Source organism: Muscardinus avellanarius (genome assembly GCF_963383645.1).
Source record: "Muscardinus avellanarius genome assembly, chromosome: 15".
Taxonomy (NCBI): Eukaryota; Metazoa; Chordata; class Mammalia; order Rodentia; family Gliridae; genus Muscardinus; species Muscardinus avellanarius.
Genome location: NC_137801.1, coordinates 37,109,281 through 37,121,716, shown reverse-complemented (window position 1 = coordinate 37,121,716; position 12,436 = coordinate 37,109,281). Strand labels below are relative to the sequence as shown.

The window sequence follows — 12,436 nt, the reverse complement described above, 5'->3', positions numbered from 1 at the left end:
GAGTAAAGGCATTATCCCTGGGGTGGGTCTGTTGTTAACAAATCACTATCCCTTGCTTTTTTGTGCTATTTTTCCAGGCCCCAAAAGTGCAATTTCTTGGAATTTTCAAGACTTTCCATGTACTTTATGGTTTTTAAAAATTCATTCTTTCTGATTTTAGCTTGAAGTGTTGCTACAAAACATGAGGAAGGTCATTCGGGGGCATTAATTATCTTTGGCAAAGACAAGTTGCAGTCTCTATAGATCAATCATATTTAAAAAGAAATGCTTAAATTCCTCTTATCCAGGAGTAGCACCAGTCATTGTTTTAGCTGACAGTATTAGGAAGGTTCATTTAGTTCTCTGTAGAGGAAGAAGAATTAACCAGATTCTAGAGAAGAGGTTGTACATGATTAAAGGACTTGGGTTGTTGTGGCCCTTGGAAAGGAAGAGTCAAGGGGCACTTTAATGACAGGATTCCAATAGAGTTAATGAAGGGTTTTCTTGTGTGTAAAAAAAAAAACACTGGTCATTTGTTCTCCAACTCCATAGAGGCTCAAACTAGAAAAAAAAAAAAAAATTGGCTCCAGCTGTAGGAGGATTGAGTGTGGTTAGTGTTAAACATAAAACTTTTATTATCAGCATCAATATTATTATGAGATTAAGCAATGGAACAAGCCAAGAGAGATCATAAAAATATAGTAAAATAAAAAATAGCTATCTGCCTGGAATGTTTAAATGTCCATTGATTTATAGCATTTTGTTATTGAAGAGGACTTCAGAGATCACTTCTAACATCCTTTTCAGATGAGAATATAAAAGGACATTATGTAACTCGCCTCTGGCCACATTGTTAGTTACCACTATTTTGATTTGAAGATGTTTTAAAAGTCTCACTTTAAAGAGACATAAAAGGAAACCATGTGTTTCTTCTTCATTAGGTTTCACTTCACCAAAGTAGTCACTTAAAGCTGATGACTTTGTGGATTTTTTTTTTCTCAAGTCCATGAAGACACTACTACCAATGTGCTAACCTTTATGCATCTTCTCTGGTGGTGGTGGTGGTTGTTGTTGTTATTATTTTATTTTATTTTACTTGTCTTGCAGTACTGAGGATAGAATCCAGAGGCATTCTACCTCTGAGCTACATCTTCAGCCCTATATTATTCTTTATTCTTGAAGCAGGGTCTCACTAAGTTGTGAAGGACCTCACAAGGCGCTGAGGCTGGCTTTGAACCTTTAATCCTCTTGTCTCAGCCTCCCAAAAGGCTGAATGTTAATAGAATGAGTGTTAAATCACTTTGAAAACTTAGCTCTTGTCAGGCGTGGTGGCGCACGCTTGTAATCCCAGCATTTAGGAGGCTGAGACGGGATCGCGGTGCACGGACAGCCTCAGCTACTTAGTGAGGCTCTCCGCAACTCAGTGAGACCCTGTTTCAAAATAAAGAAAAAAAAAATTGGGCAGGGGGTCTCTGGGTTCCATCCCCAGACCCGCAAAAAAAAAAAAAAAAAAAAAAAAAAGAAAGAAAGAAAAAGAAAAGAAAACTCGGCTCTTGGGCAATGATCCTACTAAATAAGGACCAGCCTGCCCACAGACCAATTTTTAACACACACATCCTCTACCTGCCTGGAAGGAAGACTTGGGGAGGCCAGGTAGAGGTTGGCCCCTTCAGAGGGTCAGCAACCCTATGAACTTCAGAGGGTTCATTTTTTGGTGTTTTGTGGAGGCAGAGCAGAACCTTCCTGAGAGGTTTTCCCCCTGGAGGACTGTGTATCTCTCTCCTCTCTAGGCTGTGCCCTCTCTCCGCCTGCCCCTTTCTTTGTGCTTGTGGCTGTCTCAGCCTGAGAGCCCCAGGGGAGATCCAGAAATGCTTTTCCAGCTGGTGCAGGCAGTGACAGGATACCTAAATGCAACTCATTGATAGAGTCAGAGAGAAAACCCCAGATGGATCTGCAGGGAAGAAGATGCCAAAGTTTCAGACTGAATCCAGTTGCTACTTTTCATCTGCTGAGGAGTGTCTTACATTGTTTATGTTGGATCTTTACAGGATAACACATCATTTTGTTTTGGGTAAAACCTGAAATTAATGATTTTCCTTTCTTCTCTAAGGTTTCCTATTTGAATGAATATTGCTATAAAGTCTTTTCCATGTTTTCTCCAGAGTCAAGAAAGAATTATCGTTAAGGCAGACATTTCAGATCCAGAGAAAAGTCTCTCCAGCTGTCCAAAACATTTGGTTGGAACCCAAAATTTAGTTTCAAATTGTATTTGTTGTTGTCTAGGCAAGAAAAAAAATGATGAGAGATTTAAATGAAATTTCAAGTAAAATGTAATTTTTATTCTTCATCTCTGTGTTATGTTAAGAATAACCAGGAGCTGGGTGTGATGGCACACACTTATAAGCCCAGTACTTGGGAGGCTGAGACAGGAGGATCACAGGTTCACGGCCAGCCTCAGCTACTAAGTGAGGCCCTCTGCAACTTAGTGAGACCTCTTTCAAATTAAGAATAAAAAAAGAGTAACCAGAGGTTAGCATTCAGAAATTGTGCTCCTTTCATTTATTAAAGAAATGTTTGTGATTCAGTTTTTGTTTTTCTTGCATTCTAGGCAAATACTCTAACACTTAGTTACATCTTCAGCCCTTTGAATTTTTATTTTGAGACAGGGTCTCACCCAGTTGGCCAGGCTAGCCTTGAACATGCGGTACTCCTGCTTCAGCCTTCAGCCTCTCAAGTAGCTGGGAGTAGATGGGATTAATGGCATGTACCACCAAGCCTGGCTGTAATCCTAAATAAGGCATATTGTTCAAGAAGTTTTAAAAGTAACTACCACACTATATACTGTGACTTGATTAAATCACAAAACTCAGTGTCCAAAACAAAATGAAAACTTATGTATTCTAATTTTTTATCATGATAGTCACCAGGTTCCAAATTTGATAATCACACTGCCTCCATGCCCCCAATGGCTGTCAAACAGTAACTTAGAAATGTGTTTTTACTTGATGTTTATATATATATGTGTACATAAAAATTCACTCATAATCTAACCTTCTAGTTAAACAGTTTGTACTAGAGGGAGTTTGAAATTATATATAGCCATTGCTTTATAATGCATGCTATTTAATTAAATATTACTTTAAACATTGGCTTCTCTTTTTTTGAGATTGGATTACGTTTTCAGGAACAATTTTGTTTTACTTTTTAACCTGGTTATATGGGTTTACAAAATACCCTAATACAAGGTATTCCAAAGCAGAAAATTCTGGCACTTTCCCCACTTTCCATTCTTTCTCCTGTATTGATGCCAGATTCCTTTGGGAAATCATCATTTGCAAAAGGTCAGTAGCAAAAGGAGGGGGATTCTTTAGTGTAGGGTTACTGCTAATTGGAAACTAAACATCTGTAACCATGTCAGAGTTATTTGTATTTGAAAGAAAACATTTATATACAAGAGCCCTTTTGGTAACATAAAACACTATAACCCTAAGTGTTTATGTTTAGGGATGAAGGACAGCCAGGGAAGCTTCTGATAAATTACCATGCTGTACCGAGTGAGGTCATTTGCTAAATTAAATCTCACAGCATTTTCAGAGTGTTTTCTTTGCTTTGTCAAATGAAATTTTCTTCCCCCATAAGCCAAAGTGAACATTTTACTGGGTTTGCCAATTATAGATAAACATTTAATCACTTTGAAGGAAAAATAAGAGAGGAAACGGGTGAGTTTTCAGAACTTAAGTCAAAAGCTATTGAGAACTCTCCAGGTACCTACTCTAACCTTAGCTCTCAGTATCTTGCCATAGTATGGTATGAGATAAGTGCTTCTCCATCCTCAAACTGTTTGGTGGTGGAGCAACCTAGTGGACCGACCCACTTAGGGGAAAATGACTTAAGTGTTTTTATTTACGCTGTACTCCTCTTTCCTCCTCCTACTCCCCCACTTCCCCACCCCAATGATATAATTCTATTCTATTTGTACAGAAATTATTTATGTATTTTTGATGCCATATTAAGATAAATGGTTAAAGCTCTGGGGTGTTAGAAACATATGTGATCATGTGGCCCTAATGAACCATTTCTTACTGGTAGCTCCTTCTTGGAACACTAATTTGTTTTGAAAAAAGGTTGAGAGTCCATCCCTTTCTCCTGCAGAGTCTTCCAATCTTCTGATCTTTCCTCTCCATGTCTTAGCATCTAAGATGTTTCTCTCAGTTGAGTTGCTCTTTCAATTGGATAAAAGATCACGAAGTTTAGGAAGTTCTAGTAAAGAACTTAGTTAAGCTGGTACTTATCCTGTTGGACTTCCCTCTCAGTCAGTCAGTCAGTCCTGTATCTGTGAAGGCTCTCAAGTGCATAGCTTCAGCAAAATGGCCATGGCCTTTCAGATTCTGAATGTTCAGAAAGTCAAGAGGCCCTTGGACAACCTGCCCTTCTAGTGACCTTTGTAGAATCCCAAAATGTCACTTGTCTGTGACTTTCACTTACTTAAGAGTTAACTTTATTTCAGCTCGTGGGGTATGAGTCAGCCCAAAGTAAGGGTCTAGAGACCTAAGGTCTATCTCTTGTCCTCTTAACACTAAGTTCAAAGCATATAGTGTGCCATTTGTGGAACTTCCCACTTCTCAGCATCAGTATCCACTGTTATTTATCAACCTGTACTTTAGCCAGACACATCTACCTATACTTCAAGCATTTCTACCCTTGCTTTATACAATTGTCCTTGGTCAAAATGGCTTTCTGTTTTCTCTTGGCCTACTTGAATCATGCTTCCCTGATTCCCACCCTTCTTCCTCTGTCTTCCTGTAGTCATAATGTCAAGTACACCAGCTTATCACTTTTTCTCATACCATCTTGTGCTTTTGGCCATCTTTTCAAATGTACTTCTTATCTTACCAGTCAGAATGTAAGCTTTTCTGAGATAATGGTGGTGATCTTACTTTTCATGGTTCTTGTCACAGTGCCTTTTTTTTTCCCATTGGAAGTGCCCAGTAAATATTGTTTTCTTGTTGAAGAGTAAGCCAATTTTGCTACTACCTGTGTTTTATCATTCCCAAAGCCTATCTAATTTAGTTCCTGTGATAGAATTATAGATGCTAATAATGTGCTTAACAAAAGCAAAGTCACCTGCATAACTAATGCAAATGCAGAAAAATCATTTAAAATTAAGGAAGGTATCAAAAACATTATTTGGAATAAAAAGCAGTTCCTGCTACCCTCTCCCTTGTTCGAGCTGAGCTAGGTAGAATATCCATATATACAAAGGCACCAATGTGGAATGAACACTGGATGATCTTGTGTTGCTCTTTCTTTCCAGGTGTGGTCGCTCTCCTATCTATCGCTCCCGTGAAATGGCAGCTCGTGCCTTGGTTCCATTTGTTATGATAGACCAGATTCCTAATACCATACGAACTCTGTTGGCCACGCTCCCTAACTCTACTGACCAGTGTTTCCGGCAAAACCATATTCATGGGACACTCCTCCAGGTAAGTAAAGTTACTTTGAGTGACTTTAGCTGAACACCATAAGATAAATTTTGGTTTCTCAGTACTGTTAGCAGATGACACCGGCTTTTAACTTTTTGTGAATGATCAGGTATCTTGCAGGTATGCCTTTTTTCATTCAAAATGTGAATAGAGTATTACACTATGATTTGGCAGATTATCTTTTGGATTGAACTCATACTCATTTTTCGAGCAAGTATTCCTGAAGCTGTGTGCATTCCTTGGTAGAAACTAGCCCAAGAGGCATGGAGAGAGTTGTACACATTGGAGAGAATATACCTTGTAGCACATAGTACATGGAAATACCAAAGCTTTCCTTTCAATTTTCTTTTTGTTAAAGAAGACTCTTATTTATTATGAATTAAATGTACTAATTTATTGCTGTTAACATTTCTTCTAGGGAATACTTAAATACAACAAATGACTTAGAAATAGACTTCATACTGAAACTCATGTTTAAGTCCTTTCTGGAGGACAAATAGTATTGCTGAAATCTTCTGTAACAGGGCTGTTGTAGTCACTCACACAGGAGCAGGGTTAGAGGCTTTTAAATGTCAAGTCATATTCCTCATTCATGAGAAGAATTGAAAATGGGCCTAAATATTTTTAGTAATTAATCTCACCCCCCCCCTCAGGTGAAAATGCAAGATAGACCCATTCTCTTGCCTTCCTCCCTTGATTGTTTTATGTATTCAACAAGTATTTATTGAATGCCCACTAAGCATTCACAACTGCTGTTGTCATAGTCAGAACAGTGACTTCCTTGCCTGGAAGAGACAAGGATGAAAGAGACCAGGACATAGGCAGTCACCATATAAAGTGCTAAGTACAGGGTGAGCATATGGCAGGGCCTTCTAACTTGTTTTGGGGAAGTCAGGGAAAGCACTGCACAGAGTGACATCTAAGCAGAAACTGAAAACAGCCAAGTGAGGGAGAGAAAGTATCTCCCCTGCAGCGGAACATTATAGAGAATGACTCTGGGAGATTGCAGATTCAGATGGGATTAGAGTTCTAGGTTGGTGGTTCTGAGATTTTTTTCCGGGGCCTTTTTCAACTTCTGAAAAAGTTATTAAGGGTCTAAAGAGATTTTACCTGTCAGTATTTCAATGGAAAATAAATTTGAGGAAGTGTTGAAATAGGAATCCATGCACATGCTCCATTCATTATCACAGGAAAGATTTCATTTCATCCCTTTGGCCTCTTGAAAACTCCATTGTACATCAATAGAGAATGAAAATGAAGGAAGAAACTAACATCTTCACATCATTTTGAAAGTAGTTACAGAGAACTCAAGAAACTCAGCACTAAGAAAACAACCCAATCAAAAAAATGGGCAAATGAACTAAATAGACACTTCACAACGAAGAAATTCAAATGGCCAATAAATGACTGAAAAAAATGCTGAACATCATTAGCAATCAGAGAGATGCAAATCAAAACTACCCTGAGATTTTACCTAACTCCAGCTAGAATGACAGTCATTCAAAACACAAACAACAAATGCTAGCAAAGATGTGGAGAAGTGGGAACTCTAATACATTGTTGGTGGGATTGCAAATTAGTAGAATCACTTTGAAAAACAGTATGAAGGATCCTCAGAAGAATGGGAACGAACTTACCATACAATCCAGCAATGCCACTTCTGAGTATCTACCTAAAGGATGGTAACTAAACTGCCAAACTAATGCATGTGTATCTATGTTCATAGCTGAACAATTCACCATTGCCAAACTATGAAACCAGCCAAGATGTCCATCAACAGATGATTGGATTACAAACCTGTGGGATACGTACACAATGGAATTTTACTCAGCCCTAAAGAAAAACACAATTGCATCATATACAGGGAAATGGATGGAACTAGAGAATATTATGCTAAGTGAGATAGTCAGTCACAGAAAATAAGAAATCGGATGCTCTTCCTAGATGAAGGAGATACTGTAGATGAGTAAATAAGGTGACCTAAATAAGGTGGATGGGAGGGAGGAAGAGGGAAATTCCCTATGTACATTAACAAACATATCAAAATCATTCACTAAGCCAACATGAGAAGGCAGGAGAGGGTAGGGAGTAGAGTGGGAGTTGGGTAGGGGCTAATTGGGTGATGTGTGCATGTATGCTTCTACAATCTTGTACTCAAGATGTATGACTACAATGCACAGATAAAAAAAATTAAAAAAGAAAGTAATTTAATCTTGTGGACCTCCTAAAAAGATTGCACAGACCCCATAAGGTCCCAGATTGTACTATGAGATTATCTGACTAGTGTTACATGCATTATGTTTTTTTTTTTTGTGTGTGTGGTTTCTTATGATAAACTCTTAAGCACATTTCTTTCCCTTGGGCCTTACTGCGTCCTATAATGAAGAGAGGCTAAGCTTATTGTCTTAGTTGCAGATATGGGCCATAGGAGACCAAAGATCATTTTCTCAAACAGGTTAGGTCTTGAGCCTATCAGACTCTGCTGTTTCTCTGAAGGGAAAAGGATGGTAATGAGGGATGCAGAATGGGTCTTTCCCAATGTGCACCACAGCAGGGTTAGAAGGAAAGCCCAGATTGTCAAGAGGATCAGCCACAGGTTTTCTTTGCTAAAGATCCATTCTTGGCTGAACTTTGCCAGAAGTCATGTGGCTGGAATTGTTTCTCTCCTTTTCTTTTACCTGTTGAACAAATGGGCCTCTCTACCTGATTTCTCATACACCCCTGGCCCTGTGGCTGTGTTTGGCCAGCCTGCCCAGCAACTAAACATGATACTTCACTGTCTCTGGGCTGCCTTTGGATCAAATTGACTTCATTGGTATAATGTGAAACTCTATGGAAAGGTAAAATCCCCTTGTTGGGGTTGTGTGGATCCTAAATGTAGGTGATCTAAATGTTAGGATCCCTTGTTCCTAAATGTAGGTGAGATGAAGAACCTATTGAAAAGAAGCCAACAGTGTGGGTGTTGTATTGTGTTCATATATGGCAAGCAGATTCATCTCTTTATTAAGGTTGTTTTACCTGGTTGAAAAAAGAAAGTCAAAGGTTTGTGCAAAGTCTTTCTGTTGTGTTTATTCAGGCGCCACGTCAGCAGAGTAATGGCTCTGTTTTACCCTGTGGGATAAAGGGTTAAATTGCAGAGGATCTTTTTCTGTTTCCTTCCTATAGCTTGTAGGTTACTTCTATACATAGCTAGCTACCTTTGAAACCAGAAAAGGCCTGCACCTGGAAAAGAGATGTTATGGAGTGAAAGGAATGATAATCTCCATGGGACCTTCAGAGCCAGCTAAGTAAATATAAAATTGTTATTTTTTCAAGAGCAGGAAATCATTTTGTAATCAGAAAACAAATTCTTTCACAGAATATTTTCTTGAATTATACATTTGGACTTTTTTGAAAATGTTCACATAAATATATCAAACCTCAGACTATTTCTATAGTATACCTCAAAAACAAGAAATGTGCTGATCTCTGGATTTTCTGAGACTACAGAAAAAGGCTCAAATTATAGGACATACAAAAAGAACATGTGGGATTCATTTCTCAATCTTTTTCAAAACCAGAGCTTCATAATTGCAATGTTTAAGTGGATGGAAATAATGCACATTAGAAAAGGTGAGATTATGCAGCAGGTTCATAAGAGCTGGGGTAAATGACATTAAGTCTCAATAAAGGCTAGATAAGAGCCAAGGCTATTACCTCATTTGGGAACAATACTGGCAGAGCTGCCCTGTGTCTTTTTTTTTTTTTTAAGCAGTTTAGCCATCTGTTTTTATTGCCAAAATTATTCATAGTTTGGGAACTTAAAATTATTACTAGTTTACTTACCATGCCCAAGAAATCATATTGGAGTTTAGAAAGTTCCCTTATATTGAGGAAGTTAGGCCAAGAGTCATGAGGAGAGATTTGTTTGGATTTTTGTATTTAACTGACAGTCTGGTGTTTCATAAAGAATGTTTATCATTTGATAGAAGAGTTTGAATTTTTAGTTTGTTCATTTCACATCTCTCTTGGTTATTTTTCTGATGGCATAACATATAAAAGACAATCCCTGCTCTTCCTGTAATAAAAGTATTTCATATGAGTAAAATAGAGTAGACCATTGATTTAGCTTGTTATAAAGCAGAGAATACTTTTACATTATCTAAATATTCTAGGCAAGAGTATTCTTTAAATCCTTCAGTCCTACACTTTCCTTTGCTGGTACAAACATAAGGTGCACTTTTGTTCTGACACTGGTATTACATTTTCTTGTTTTTGCCAGCACAACATGTCAAACAAACTCTTTAATTCTCTTTTCTTCCCAATCTGAGTCTTGCTTTCTGCATTTTGAGAATTCCGAGTCAAAAAAAATTTCATTCTTCTGGTAGTGGAGCTAAGTGTTGCCTGCTTAGCTGGTATGAAATATTAGCCAGGGTTGGATTCCAGAGGACCAAAGCCCGCACATTTGGAAAGTGTCCCATAGGAGAAGAAAAGTTAACATTTGGGATACTATCTATGATCCAAATGAATTGCATATATGATTTTATTTATACTTTAAATGACCTTATAAGGTAGCAAGACAGGTATCATAATTCCTGTGTGTGTGTGTGTGTGTGTGTGTGTGTGTGTGTCTGTCTGTCTCAGAAAATGAGGTGAGTTACATGAAGTCACAGAAGTAGTCAGTGATAGAGATTAGATCTGAAACTTTAAATCCTGTGTTTTTTGCTTTTGTTTTTGTTTTTCCTTTTTAGAACATACTACTTCTCCAACAGTTGATGGAAATAACAAACTTTTTATGGCTGTGGAAATTAAACCCCAAATCCTTCTCTACCCTGGTCTTATCCCTTATCACTTGACTGTCCTCCTTAAGTCCAGTGTGATATCATACTTTATTCTACATTGGAATCAAGTGATCAGTGTTATAAAGATGGACAGAGGAACTCACTGGAACCCAGAGAAGCGCTACATTGTACCCTTCCTTTCTTCCTCCTCTGTCTCTCTGCCATCATTTGTCTTTGATCTTCCATTTAAGATTTCTAGCTTGCAAATACAGAATCCTCCCATGAGACCCAGGCTATAGCTAAGACCATAGTTGTCACACCTTCTGTCATCCCTAAGGGCTTGACAATTCTTCTCAAACTTGGACAGCCCCCAGAATTATGGATCCTGGATCTGGACACTGATGGGACTATGAGAACATGTACAAAATTTGAGTTTATTTTAGCAGACATGGAATGCTTACCCTGTTTTGTAGGTGCTGGTGAAACACAAGGAGTTTGCCTTTAAGGCTTTTACCTTCCAGTGTAGGAAGCTGCTGGTTAGAGTCCACGTGAGTACTCAGTGACCAGGTAGCATATGAATAATAGAAATGAAGAGGGACAAAAGATAAAGCAGCCAGGCAGGGCTTCAGACATCAGAGAGACTGAAACCAAGACTGTGCTTTAGTATGGAATACCCTGATAAGCTGTATGAGGGAATAGAGTGTGGATCTTTATTGGATGGGCACAGTAGTTCTGGCATGGCAGGAACAGCTTGGAGACTGAAATAGAGGAAAAACTTGGTATTCCCTTTATAATTTAAACTAATATTATTAAATTAATACTGTGATAAATATATTATAAAAGGATTATTGTTTTCATCTTTAAAAAGTATTGCCATAGAAGACATCTTATGCCTTAAGATTCTTTTTTTTTTTTTTTTTTTTTTTTTTTTTTTTTTTTTTGGTGGTACTGGGGTTCCTGGAAGCCCTTCTACCTCCGGGCTACACTCCCAGACCTATTTTATATTTTTGAAAAAGGGTCTCTTATGCCAGTGCGGCTGGCTTCGAACCTGCGTGATCCTCCTGTCTCCGCCTCCCAAGTGTGGGGATTACAAGCATGCGCCACCACGCCTGGCCCATGCCTTAAGAATTTTAATGTTTTCATATTTCTTAAGAGTACAAAATTGCGAAAACAAAGTAAAATGCACAAGCTGTCCAGAAATGGAACATTACTTGGTGGATTCCACTTGCTGATCTAAAATGTTGGCCTATCTCCACTGTTGTTTATTTTATGACCAGAAAATATAATTTCAGAATGGAAAATAAAAAACAAAAGCATGAAATTATGCTGATGTTGTAAGTTATAAATGGATTGCTTGTCAATGTGCTTTTTTCTGGAGTGAGTCATAATTTAATGAAAATGCTCACTCTTGTCCCTAGTAGTCAGATTCACTCTTCCTTCTTGAGAACTTGGGTTAGTGTGAAAGGAGAAAATTCTAAGTTGCTAGGAAAGTCCCCAGCCCAAGAAGGGCTAAGGCAGAGTTTCTCCAGTGTTGTGACTGTAGGGGTGCCATGGTGTTTATTCATATCTTTAGCTCTTAGGGAGACTGAGTTTGGCCTAGGGGGCTGGAGACTCCACACAGTCACCTGCAGTGGAGAATAGCAGCATCTTTTATCCCAGAGTGCCAAAGAAAGATTCTTTTCTATGTATGCCTTGACATGAAAAGGATTGTGAAGCACTGGGCTTAAGAAAAAATTAAAGAACTAAACCTTGTTAAACCTTACCTTTTGTAACATATTCCTTACTGAATATAAGCCCAGAAAGGTCACTTTTAATTAAAATGCTACTTTTGAAGATGAATTAATCCCTTCCTTATAAATATCCCAAAGCCTTATGTGGTGTGCATTTCTTCACTTTCTCTGGGTGTTGGTGGCAGTTCTTAGCTGCCAGGTTCCAGAGCACTGGGTGTCGGCATGGTCATGCCGTGTTGTAATGCCCCGAACTCAGGGTATCATTCAAGAGTATGTGGAACATAGAAGCTGGTCCGTTGATGTTACCCTGGGTGCTTGTTAATGTTGAGGATTAGAGTAGGTGAAGTAATAGTGAAAAGAGGGAAAAAATGTGTGTGTGCATCATATTGAGTATGTGTTTGTATATGTACAACACTCGTCTTTCAGAAGAACCTCCATATGTACCCAATAACTTATACTTTGCCTACAGTTCCTACAGAGGTTT

General features: G+C 38.3%; 1 protein-coding gene across 1 annotated transcript in view; it reads left to right on the top strand.

Annotated features, from left to right (window-relative positions):
- The window catches only part of THADA (THADA armadillo repeat containing), a gene marked incomplete at both ends in the record, with an annotated part of 379,586 nt that overhangs the window by 187,539 nt on the left and 179,611 nt on the right, over positions 1-12,436 (top strand). Inside the window, one exon of the mRNA XM_080711248.1 lies at positions 5,294-5,462. Coding sequence (XP_080567374.1) covers positions 5,294-5,462 — 169 coding nt within the window. The remainder of the gene's footprint in view (positions 1-5,293; positions 5,463-12,436) is intronic.